Source organism: Chiloscyllium plagiosum, unplaced genomic scaffold, assembly GCF_037043375.1.
Source record: "Chiloscyllium plagiosum isolate Xiang-an unplaced genomic scaffold, Cpla_swu_hap1 HiC_scaffold_33, whole genome shotgun sequence".
Classification (NCBI taxonomy): Eukaryota; Metazoa; Chordata; class Chondrichthyes; order Orectolobiformes; family Hemiscylliidae; genus Chiloscyllium; species Chiloscyllium plagiosum.
The window spans coordinates 2,088,622-2,100,596 of record NW_028270171.1 but is presented as its reverse complement, the minus strand read 5'-3'; the positions used below and the strand labels follow the sequence as shown (position 1 = coordinate 2,100,596).

Sequence of the window (11,975 nt, the reverse complement as noted above, 5' to 3'; positions counted from 1 at the left end):
AGAGAGAGACAGAGACAGAGAGAGAGATACACACACACAGAGACAGAGAGAGATAGACACACACACACAGAGACAGAGAGAGAGAGAAAAAGAGAAAGAAAAAGAGAGCGAACGCAGAGAGACAGTGGAGGAGACAGACAGAGCTGGGGGGGTGGGGGGGAGAAGAGAAGAAGAGATGGAGCATGGGAAAGAGCATGAGGGAAAGGGGGGATGCCAGAGCCGGGGGGTGAGTGGGAGAGAGCGAAATAGAAAGAGCGCGAGGCCAAGAACAAAAAGAGATCAAGAGTGGGAGAAAGACAGCGAGCACGTGCGAAGAGAGCAAGCCCAAGCATACGCAAACAAGAGGCAAAAGCGACGGAGGGCAAGGGGGATAGGGAGAGCAAGGGCAGAGCGAACAAGAGTGGACAGGAGAGGTCGGGCAAGGGGGAGTGCAAGAGAGTGAGAGAGAGCAGGCAAGAGAGAGCAGACCGAGAGCCAGAGCGGGGGGGGAGAGAGAGAGAGGGAGAGCGCGCACATGGGAGGTGGAGGGGGGGGAGATAGCGTGCGCCCGCTGGGGGAGAGGGAGAGAGAGAGAGAGAGAGCGCGCGCTGGGGGAGAGGGAGAGAGGAGAGAGGGAGAAGGAGAGAGAGAGTGAGTGCGCGCTGGGGGGGGAGAAGAGCGAGCGCTGGGGGGAAGAGAGAGAGCGCACGCTGGGGGGGAAGAGAGAGAGCCGCGCTGGGGGGGGAAGAAGAGAGCGCGCGCCTGGGGGGAGAGAGAGAGCGCGCGCTGGGGGAGAGAGAGAGAGCGCGCGCTGGGGGAGAGAGAGAGAGCGCGCGCTGGGGGAGAGAGAGAGAGCGCGCGCTGGGGGAGAGAGAGAGAGCGCGCGCTGGGGGAGAGAGAGAGAGCGCGCGCTGGGGGGAGAGAGAGAGAGCGCGCGCTGGGCGGAGAGAGAGAGAGCGCGCGCTGGGGGAGGAGAGAGAGAGCGCGCGCTGGGGGAGAGAGAGAGAGCGCGCGGCTGGGGGAGAGAGAGAGAGAGGGCACGCTGGGAGAGAGAGAGCGCGCGCTGGGGAGAGTATGAGCGCGCGCTGCTGGGGGAGAGAAAGAGAGAGAGAGCGCAAGCTGGGGGAGAGATAGAGAGCGAGCGCGCTTGCGCGCGCTACCGGAGAGACAGAGAGTGCGCTGGGGAGAGAGAGAGAGCGCGCGCTGGGGGAGAGGGGGAGAGAGAGAGAGAGAGCGCGCGCTGGGGGAGAGTATGAGCGCGCGCGCTGGGGGAGAGTATGAGCGCGCGCGCTGGGGGGAGAGTATGAGCGCGCGCGCTGGGGGAGAGTATGAGCGCGCGCGCTGGGGGAGAGTATGAGCGCGCGCGCTGGGGGAGAGTATGAGCGCGCGCGCTGGGGGAGAGGGAGAGAAAGAGAGAGAGAGCGCACGCTGGGGGAGAGACAGAGAGTGCACTGGGGGAGAGAGAGAGAGCGCGCGCCGGGGGGAGGAGAGGAGAGAGCGCGCGCCGGGGGAGAGAGAGAGAGCGCGCGCCGGGGGAGAGAGAAGAGAGCGCGCGCCGGGGGAGAGAGAGAGAGCGCGCGCCGGGGGAGAGAGAGAGGAGCGCGCGCCGGGGGAGAGAGAGAGAGCGCGCGCCGGGGGAGAGAGAGAGAGCGCGCGCCGGGGAGAGAGAGAGAGCGCGCGCCGGGGGAGAGAGAGAGAGCGCGCGCCGGGGGAGAGAGAGGAGAGCGCGCGCCGGGGGAGAGAGAGAGAGCGCGCGCCGGGGGAGAGAGAGAGAGCGCGCGCCGGGGGAGAGAGAGAGAGCGCGCGCCGGGGGAGAGAGAGAGAGCGCGCGCGCTGGGGGAGAGAGAGAGCGCGCGCGCTGGGGGAGAGAGAGAGCGCGCGCGCTGGGGGAGAGAGAGAGAGCGCGCTTGGGGAGAGAGAGAGATAGAGAGCGCGCGCTGGGGGAGAGTATGAGCGCGCGCGCGGGGGAGAGTATGAGCGCGCGCGCTGGGGGAGAGTATGAGCGCGCGCGCTGGGGAGAGAAAGAGAGAGAGAGCGCACGCTGGGGGAGAGAGAGAGAGCGCGCGCGCGCTACCGGAGAGACAGAGAGTGCACTGGGGGAGAGAGAGAGAGTGCACTGGGGGAGAGAGAGAGCGCGCGCGCCGGGGGAGAGAGAGAGAGCGCGCGCCTGGGGAGAGAGACGGGAGCGCGCGCTGGGGGAGAGAGAGAGCGCCGCGCTGGGGGAGAGAGAGAGCGCGCGCTGGGGGAGAGAGAGAGCGCGCGCTGGGGGAGAGAGAGAGAGCGCTCGCTGGGGGAGAGAGAGAGAGCGCGCTGGGGGAGAGAGAGCGCGCGCGGGGAGAGAGAGAGAGCGCGCGCTGGGGGAGAGAGAGAGCGCGCGCTGGGGAGAGAGAGAGAGCGCACTGGGGAGGAGAGAGAGCGAGCGCTCGGGGGGAGAGAGAGAGAGGCGCGCGCTGGGGGAGAGAGAGAGAGCGCGCGCTGGGGGGGAGAGAGAGAGCGCGCGCTGGGGGGGGAGAGAGAGAGCGCGCGCTGGGGGAGAGAGAGGAGAGCGCGCGCTGGGGGAGAGAGAGAGAGCGCGCGCTGGGGAGAGAGAGAGAGCGCGCGCTGGGGAGAGGAGAGAGAGCGCGCGCTGGGGAGAGAGAGAGAGCGCGCGCTGGGGGAGAGAGAGAGAGCGCGCGCTGGGGGAGAGAGAGAGAGCGCGCTGGGGGAGAGAGAGAGAGCGCGCGCTGGGGGAGAGAGAGAGAGCGCGCGCTGGGGGAGAGAGAGAGATAGAGAGCGCGCGCTGGGGAGAGAGAGAGATAGAGAGCGCGCGCTGGGGAGAGAGAGAGATAGAGAGCGCGCGCGCTGGGGAGAGAGAGAGATAGAGAGCGCGCGCGCGCTGGGGAGAGAGAGAGATAGAGAGCTGCGCGCGCTGGGAGGAGAGAGAGATAGAGAGCGCGCGCTGGGGAGAGAGAGAGAGATAGAGAGCGCGCGCGCTGGGGGAGAGTATGAGCGCGCGCGCTGGGGGAGAGTATGAGCGCGCGCGCTGGGGGAGAGTATGAGCGCGCGCGCTGGGGGAGAGTATGAGCGCGCGCGCTGGGGGAGAGTATGAGCGCGCGCGCTGGGGGAGAGTATGAGCGCGCGCGCTGGGGGAGAGTATGAGCGCGCGCGCTGGGGGAGAGTATGAGCGCGCGCGCTGGGGGAGGAGTATGAGCGCGCGCGCTGGGGGAGAGAATGAGCGCGCGCGCCGGGGGAGAGATGGCGCGCTGGGGGAGAGAATGAGCGCGCGCGCTGGGGGAGGAGAATGAGCGCGCGCGCTGGGGGAGAGAATGAGCGCGCGCGCTGGGGGAGAGAATGAGCGCGCGCGCTGGGGGAGAGAAAGAGAGAGTGCGCGCAAGCTGGGGGAGAGAGAGAGCGCGCGCTGGGGGAGAGAGAGAGCGAGCGCGCGCTGGGGGAGAGAGAGAGCGAGCGCGCGCTGGGGGTGAGAGCGAGCGCGCGCTGGGGGTGAGAGCGAGGCGCGCGCTGGGGGTGAGAGAGAGCGCGCGCTGGGGGTGAGAGAGAGCGCGCGCTGGGGGTGAGAGATGAGCGCGCGCTGGGGGTGAGAGAGAGCGCGCGCTGGGGGTGAGAGAGAGCGCGCGCTGGGGGTGAGAGAGAGCGCGCTGGGGGTGAGAGAGAGCGCGCGCTGGGGGTGAGAGAGAAGCGCGCGCTGGGGGTGAGAGAGAGCGCGCGCTGGGGGGTGAGAGAGAGCGCGCGCTGGGGGTGAGAGAGAGCGCGCGCTGGGGGTGAGAGAGAGCGCGCGCTGGGGGTGAGAGAGAGCGCGCGCTGGGGGTGAGAGAAGAGCGCGCGCTGGGGGTGAGAGAGAGCGCGCGCTGGGGGTGAGAGAGCGCGCGCTGGGGTGAGAGGAGCGCGCGCTGGGGGTGAGAGAGAGCGCGCGCTGGGGGTGAGAGAGAGCGCGCGCTGGGGGTGAGAGAGAGCGCGCGCTGGGGGTGAGAGAGCGCGCGCTGGGGGAGAGAGAGCGCGCTGGGGGTGAGAGAGAGCGCGCGCTGGGGGTGAGAGAGACGCGCGCTGGGGGAGAGAGCGCGCGCTGGGGGTGAGAGAGAGAGCGCGCGCTGGGGGTGAGAGAGAGCGCGCGCTGGGGGTGAGAGAGAGCGCGCGCTGGGGGTGAGAGAGAGCGCGCGCTGGGGGTGAGAGAGAGCGCGCGCTGGGGGTGAGAGAGAGCGCGCGCTGGGGGTGAGAGAGAGCGCGCGCTGGGGTGAGAGAGAGCGCGCGCTGGGGGTGAGAGAGAGCGCGCGCTGGGGGTGAGAGAGAGCGCGCGCTGGGGGTGAGAGAGAGCGCGCGCGGGGGGTGAGAGAGAGCGCGCGCTGGGGGTGAGAGAGAGCGCGCGCTGGGGGTGAGAGAGAGCGCGCGCTGGGGGTGAGAGAGAGCGCGCGCTGGGGGTGAGAGAGAGCGCGCGCTGGGGGTGAGAGAGAGCGCGCGCTGGGGGTGAGAGAGAGCGCGCGCTGGGGGTGAGAGAGAGCGCGCGCTGGGGGTGAGAGAGAGCGCGCGCTGGGGGTGAGAGAGAGCGCGCGCTGGGGGTGAGAGAGAAGCGCGCGCTGGGGGTGAGAGAGAGAGCGCGCGCTGGGGGTGAGAGAGAGCGCGCGCTGGGGGTGAGAGAGAGCGCGCGCTGGGGTGAGAGAGAGCGCGCGCTGGGGGTGAGAGAGAGCGCGCGCTGGGGGTGAGAGAGAGCGCGCGCTGGGGGTGAGAGAGAGCGCGCGCTGGGGAGAGAGAGAGCGCGCGCTGGGGGAGAGAGGAGAGCGCGCGCTGGGGGAGAGAGAGAGCGCGCGCTGGGGGAGAGAGAGAGCGCGCGCTGGGGAGAGAGAGAGCGCGCGCGCTGAGGGGGGGGGGGGGGGGGTAGGGGGAGAGCGCGTGCATTGGGGAGACAGCCAGCACAATCGTGGGACGTAGCAAGCGCAGGACGGAGCTAGCGGCAGAGAGAAAGAGCTAGCAAGAGCAGGGTGGTGAAGAGAGAGAGAGAGAGAGAAAAAGAGACAGAGAGAGAGAGAGAAACAGGGAGTGCTGGGGATGGGAGGGGAAGAAAGAGAGACAGAAAGAGAGAGAGAGAAACAAAGAGTGTGCTGGGGATGGACGGGTGGAAGAAAGAGAGACACAGAGAGAGTGAGAGAGGGTGAGCACAAGAGATAGCTGGAGTACGTGAGGGGGGCAAAAAAGACAGCGGTTGGGGGTGGAGCACGAAAGCGAGAGTGAGAAGAGAGTGAGCACAAGCACAAGAGATCGAGCGAGAGCGAGTGAAAGCGAGGAAAAGCGAGAGCGAGAGGACAAGAATGCAGGAGTAGGGATGAGAAAGGGAGCGAGAGAGATACAGAAAGAGAGCGGGGACGGGGGGAATGGGGAGCGAGACAGAGAGCCTGGGAGGCATTGGGGAGGGTGGTGTGGGCGGCAGAAAGAAGATCCAGCAAGCCAGAGCAAGGGATTGGGGTGGGGAAGGGAGGATGGTGAGAAACAGAGAGACAGAAAGAGAGCGTTGGGAGAGTGAGAGTGCGCAAGAGTGCAAAATAGAGAAAGAGACACAAAGAGAGGAGGAGGAGGAGGAGAAAAATAAGTGAGAGTGAGACACAAAAGGGGGAGGGGACAGAAAGGGAGAGAGAGTACAAGAGAGTGCAAGAACAAGAGGGGAAGACACAGTGCCTGGGAGAGTGTTGGGATGAGAGAAGAGAAGGGGAGGGGGGAGGCAAGATGACAATATTGGCATAGTCGGCAGGATCCAAACAGATCGTTACGATCAGACGGTGTCAGCGGCCGCCAGAACATCGGGGTCTCAAGATGTGTGAGCCCACTAGGTAAGATTTTAAACCTTGGTCCCTCTCGACATTCCTGTGTGTCGGAAATGGTCCCTTCACTCAATCACACTCTATTCTACGGACTCCTCAAACTAATTAGTTCAGTTGAGAGACACAATTTTGCAAGCATGCTGGCAGGAAGAGGTTTGCGTCCTCTGCGCTGCATTGAGGGGATGGGGTGTGATTGAGGTTCAAGTCCTCTGAGCAGTACTGGGGTTCGAGTCTCCTCGGGTGGGGAGTGTGTTTGAGGTTTGAGTCCTCTGCTCAGTACTGGGCTTCGAGTCTATTGGGTGGGTATAAGTGAAGTTCTAATCCTCAGTGCGGTGCTGGGGTTTGAGTTCTCTGAGTTTAAGTGGGATTCAAGCCCCCGGGAAGAGTAAAGTGAGAAAGGGGTTAAAGTCCTTTGTGGTGAAATTGAGGCTCTGTGAGTCTTTGTTCTGGGGAAAGAGTGTGGCTTGGACTGTGGCACCATGTGGTCTGCTGCGAGGGCGTTCTCTTTTCATAAATGCAATTTCAATGAGAGGATGAGAAAAACAAAAGTGAGAAACATTGAAATTAAGGTTGTACTAATACTTGAGTTGAAAAAGGAAAGTTTCAACATAAACTATGCCATGCTGAGAGCGTTTGTTTAAAAAGTTTTTGTCGAAATACTGACTCAGAGAATCCTTTTAAGTGGTAAGGTCCGAGGGAGTGTTGCTGAACAAAGAGAACTTGGAGTGTAAGTTCATAGCTCCTTGAAAGTGGAGTCGCAGGTAGATAGGATAGTGAAGGCGGCGTTTGGTATGCTTTCCTTTATTGGTCAGAGTATTGAGTACAGGAGTTGGGAGGTCATGTTGCGGCTGTACAGGACATTGGTTAGGCCACTGTTGGAATATTGCATTGAATTCTGGTCTCCTTCCTATTAGAAAGATGTTGTGAAACTTGAAAGTGTTCAGAAAAGATTTACAAGGATGTTGCCCGGATTGGAGCATTTGAGCTACAGGAAAAGGTTGACTAGGTAGGGCTGTTTTCCCTGGAGCGTCAGAGGCTGTGGCGTGACCTTATAGAGGTTTTCAAAATTATGAGGGGCATGGATAGGATAAATAGACAAGTCTTTTCCCTGGGATCGGGGAGTCCAGAACTTGAGGACATAGGTTTAGGGTGAGAGGGGAAAGATATAAAAGAGACCCAAGGGGCAACTTTTTCACACAGAGAGTGGTACGTGTATGGAATGAGCTGCCAGAGGATGTGGTGGAAGCTGGTACAATTGCAACACTTAAGAGGCATTTGGATGGGTATATGACTAGGAAGGGTTTGGAGGGATATGGGCCGGGTGCTGGCAGGTGGGACTAGATTAGGTTGGGATATCTGGTCGGCATGGATGGGTTGGACCGATGGGTCTGTTTCCATGCTGTACATCCCTATGACTCTAAGTAACTGTTTGGCCTTGCTTGAATTAGGGTCTTCATTCAATGTGAAAGTGAGGACTGCAGATGCTGGAGATCAGAGCTCAAAATGTGTTGCTGTAAAAGCGCAGCAGGTCAGGCAGCATCCATGGAGCAGGAGAATCGACGTTTCGGACATGATGGAAGGGCTCATGCCCGAAACGTCGATTCTGCTGCTCCTTGATGCTGCCTGACCTGCTGCGCTTTTCCAGCAACACATTTCCAGCTCTTAATTCAATGTGTTTTGTGGGCTATGTAACGAGGCAGATTTTGTTTTTAACCTCGAAATTGTACATTATGTCCTCTTAAAAATGATCAAACTTGTAACCTTAAAACAAATTGATTGAGTGCCATGAGCCCCTGATTTATTTGAAATTCTACAATGTCTGTTTAAAAAAAGTTAGGTCAGTTGTCATGCTTTAGCCAGAGGAGAGTATGTATTAAAATATCTTTGCTGCTGTGTTTTTAATGCAGATCGTTCACAAAAAGAGTGCATTTTGAGTTCGATGTTTTGTTAAGATTTTAGAAAATATTAGAATGGAGGTTGAGCTGTTTAGATTTTGTTAATTATTGTTAAGACTTCACTGACCCCCTTCATATTGCAAATTCAAAGAACGTTGATCGCTACCAAAGTTGCCACTGTAATTTTGACTGTTTTATTTGGGAAGTTTCGTTTGAAGAACATATTTTAAAATATTTCACATTTGTTTCCCACGAATATTTGAGATTTAATACTGACCTGAAACTGCCTCTTCAATTGCTAAAGCACAGGAAACATTGTTGGTTTCTTGCTGTTCCAGACTTTTGAAATATTTTTCCTGACAGGTTTCATATTAGCCAAGTATCAATTTATTTAAGGAAAATAATTTTTGAATAACCTGAATGAAGTACTCAAGGGTTTGATTTTAGGACCATTAACTGTTGCTTATAATTGACTGAATTGTTTAGGCAGTGCAATTTAGAAGTTTATGGAGTGCATTACACCTGATGTCATAAATAGCGAACAGAGTAACAGACTTCAAGACGACTGAGAACATTGAAATGGGCAGACACAATTTAGTGTAGTTAAATGTGTGACTGTCTTCATACTGATACCCACTTTGGCAAGGAAGGAATGAGAGAGGAAATGCAAAGATACTTTCAGCAGCTAACATCTGCTCTAGAGATTTTCCATTCATAGGTAAAGCACGGCTTCGGACCACGGACCACTGCCCACCCCGCCACAACCTGATCCAACAGATTCAATCAGCTCCCCAGTCATGAGCACAAGAAGTGAAGAAGCTAGCAACAATGAAGAGGTGGTCTCTTCGGTTTTTGTCAGTGGCCTTCCCATGGACATTAAACCAAGTGAGCTTTACCTTCTCTTTTAATTATTTAAGGGATACGAAGGTTCACTGATCAAGCTAACATCAAAACAGCTCGTTGGCTTTGTTACATTTGACAGCAGAGCGAAAGTAGAAGCAGCAACGAATGCTGTGTTCACCCACACTGCTGCTGCACTGCATACTCACCTGCGCTGGTATCCTCCATCTGAAGCATCTCTGGAAGGATCAGTGTTATTAAGTATTTAACTGCCCTTATCCAAGAAATCAAATTTCTCCGAGGAGTGATGCAAGAACAGACTGAATTTTATTTTCAGGTTGGACCTTACTGAAGGAGATTTTGGAGAACTGGCTCGTTTCCACTTGACTTGGAGGGAATGGAGTGGTCACTAAGGACTGTGGATTTAGAAACTTTACTGGTGAATTTTTTTCCATATGGGAGGATTCTTCAAACTATTTAGTGCAACGGACTAGTAATTTTTGTTGTTATAATCATTGAATGCTGTGTGTCAATTATTTGCTTGGATGCTGGCTGTCAGAGTCTTATGAAAGCTGGTAATGTCATTGGTTATCATGAAATGAATAAAGGAGGGAATGAGAATGTGTATAGGGTACAAGCAGGCAGAGAAAGAGTTAAGTTCTGAGTTTTGTGAAACAAGATGTTCAGCTGAGTATGACTCAGATCAGATAAGAACTAATAGTTAACAAGGGGGTGCTGGAGGCAAGGGTGTTCATTGTGTAACAACAGATGGCTTAATCTCCGAGTGAAACCTACTGATTGTAACAATCACCTGATCAATATGTATGTTGCCTTATCTGGATGCTCCTCCCTATAAAATGACTATATAATTCAATAAGAAACTGCTCTTCCAGAGAAGACTGTGAACTCATGTCCCTGTGCACATGGGCGATTGTTCTCTCGCCCTCTAGGGCCTGGATTAAAGATGAAGGAGGTAAAACGTCTCTGAGCATTTTGCTACGACTGAGGGGGGAGCGGGATGACATTTGTACCAGCTCATGAAAGAGCTAGCTAGTTAGTCCCAATCTCCATAGCCCTCTAAATTTATCATTTCCAAAAATACATTGAGCTCTGTCTAATGGAATCTGCCTCCACCATTTTACCAGGCAGCGCATTCCAAATTCTAACACAGAGTAAAGGAGTTTCTCATTTTACTCTAAGCTATCATGTGGGCAATCTTGAAATTGTTACCCTTAGTTACCAACATACCAAACAGTGGAAATAGAATATCCTACTTTACCCTGTCAAAATTGTTCATAGTTTTGGACACCTCAATAAGGTGGCCTCTCCTCTCATCCAAGAAAAATAAGCCCAACTTCTCTCATCTTTTCTTAGAATTAAAATTCCTCATTCCTGGTATCATCCATGCAATTCTGTGTTGCAATTCTGCATCTGGATAAGGCAACATACATCCTTTCCTAAATAAGGTGCCCAGAATGAAGAATATGCAGAAAATCTCAAAGAAAAAATGAGAGCTCTTTGTGTTGCAAGAAAAATTAGGTAGATTTCATAGGAGGTTTCCAAAATTTTACAAACTTTTGAGTGAGTAAACAGTGAATTATTTCCACTGTTTAATGAATCAATAGCAAAGCTGATTAGAGGAATGAAGTGGATCATCACAACATAGAGTTCCTTCCTACAAGTGGCAAATGAGGCAGAAATTACCATAACATAAAAGAGAACTGGATAAAGATTTGAAAGGGATACAAGATAATGCAGAACAGGACAATGTGTTGAAGCAGAGGTCCAGTGAACAGCCAACACAAACACGAGTACGAGACAATGCTAATTTCCAACATTTTACACAGGACTTCCTGCAATGCTTTTGATGAAATGTGTAGCATTTGAAATCCCATTCACATTTTGGGTTGCTCAGAAATAAACATCAGGAAATTTATAAATTATTATCAGCAGCTTTTTTTAAAATTGCATATGATTGCAAATAGAAGTGATTGACAAGTGTCAGGTGTTAGAAGCTGTGTATTTATGTATCAAATTAAAAATGCTGGAAATAGACACCAGTGTCATTAGCAAAACAATCAATGGCCTTTCGGTATCAGGTTTTGTTCCATAAATAAGTGGCAGTCCCTTCATACAATTAAATCAATGTCACACTGACAACAAATCAAATGTTTTTAAGAGGCGAAGAAGTTACTTTAAAAGATTTTCACTGATGGACCATTTTTAGTAGCTGGTTTGAAGATATTAACTCAGTTACTTTATAACATCCATGCATTATAAATCTCACTTATCAACACCAAAGACTGAAAAGTACACACACAATCTGATGTCCGATGATAAAAGAAACCCTGAAGTTGACACTTCATCTTTAAACATGTGGAATAGATGTGGATATCTATTTATCGACAACCAAAGCAACACTGCCAAGCAGAAACAGGAGACTCTCTTACCATGAGGTCAGTCCGCTCTGCACAATCTTTGAACTCCAATGTTGAATCCTAAGGAAAAGAACACAACAGCTTCATAACATGATCCTATGGTACCTTACATTTTGTAAATCACTCGTGCAAATTTTAAAAACTTTTTGATTGATGTGCTCTTTGCTTTTATGGAGAGCCATGGTTCCATAGGCATTAAATAGTTTCTGGTACTAAGGATTGGTAGGCTATGACATGCATAAAAATACTTGAGTTTAAGAATACATCTCTTTTTAAAAAAAAAGTATAATTTGAAACCCAGCTAAGTAGCATTCTATATGAAATGAATTCATTGTGAAGTTATTTTTAAAACGGAATGGAATGCTATATAACTTTCTTAAATCACTATACAGTCATATGTGGTTCAGAAAAATAAAGTTGTTTAAATCCAGTTCAAATTTGAACATTTAAGCACATGTTTACAGAGGAACCTAATTTGGATACACAGATTTTTTTTCTTGAAGTCTAACAACAAAAGCCTTTTACAGCAGCTAAAAAGGTGAATGCTTCCACCAGCCTCAAAATGAAAATCAGTTACTGCTATAAATACCCAGGATTTTCGATGATGCAGCTCTGAAATGTGAAACATATTCTGCTATTTTAAAATTCAGCTTGCGTCTTACCCAGAATAGAATTTATAACCTCAATGCTCATACTGATCATCTCTATTACAAAGTCCAACATAGCCTTAAACCTTTTCAGCCTTGAATTATATCATAATTTGATATAAATTTGTCAACTTTTGTATCTACAGCAATCAGATGTTTATTTTGCCTCCATTTTAACAACTCTAATGCTGCATTTAGAAAAGGGTTTTTCTTTTCTCGGGACATGTTCTCATTACTTACTGCAACATCTAGTGGTGTAAACCATAACTACATTGTAGACAATCTCTGATATAGTGGCACAAGTCTGAATTAGATTCGGCACTGAAACTGTGCAATTGCACAAAAGTTATAGAGTCATAGTCATAGAGATGT

The 11,975-nt window shown here is 53.0% G+C and overlaps 1 protein-coding gene across 10 annotated transcripts in view; it reads right to left on the bottom strand.

Annotated features, from left to right (window-relative positions):
• Positions 1-11,975, bottom strand: part of LOC122542077 (RNA binding protein fox-1 homolog 2-like) — a 370,347-nt gene that overhangs the window by 231,161 nt on the left and 127,211 nt on the right. For 9 of the 10 annotated variants that reach the window (XR_015752551.1, XM_087978184.1, XM_087978185.1 and 6 more), the window contains one exon: positions 10,969-11,016. The exons of the other annotated variant lie outside the window; for it this stretch is intronic. Coding sequence is in view for 8 of the 9 variants with exons in the window: in XM_087978184.1 (XP_087834310.1) it covers positions 10,969-11,016 (48 nt within the window). In the remaining variant the exon portion in view is untranslated. The remainder of the gene's footprint in view (positions 1-10,968; positions 11,017-11,975) is intronic. 10 annotated transcript variants of the gene reach the window in all.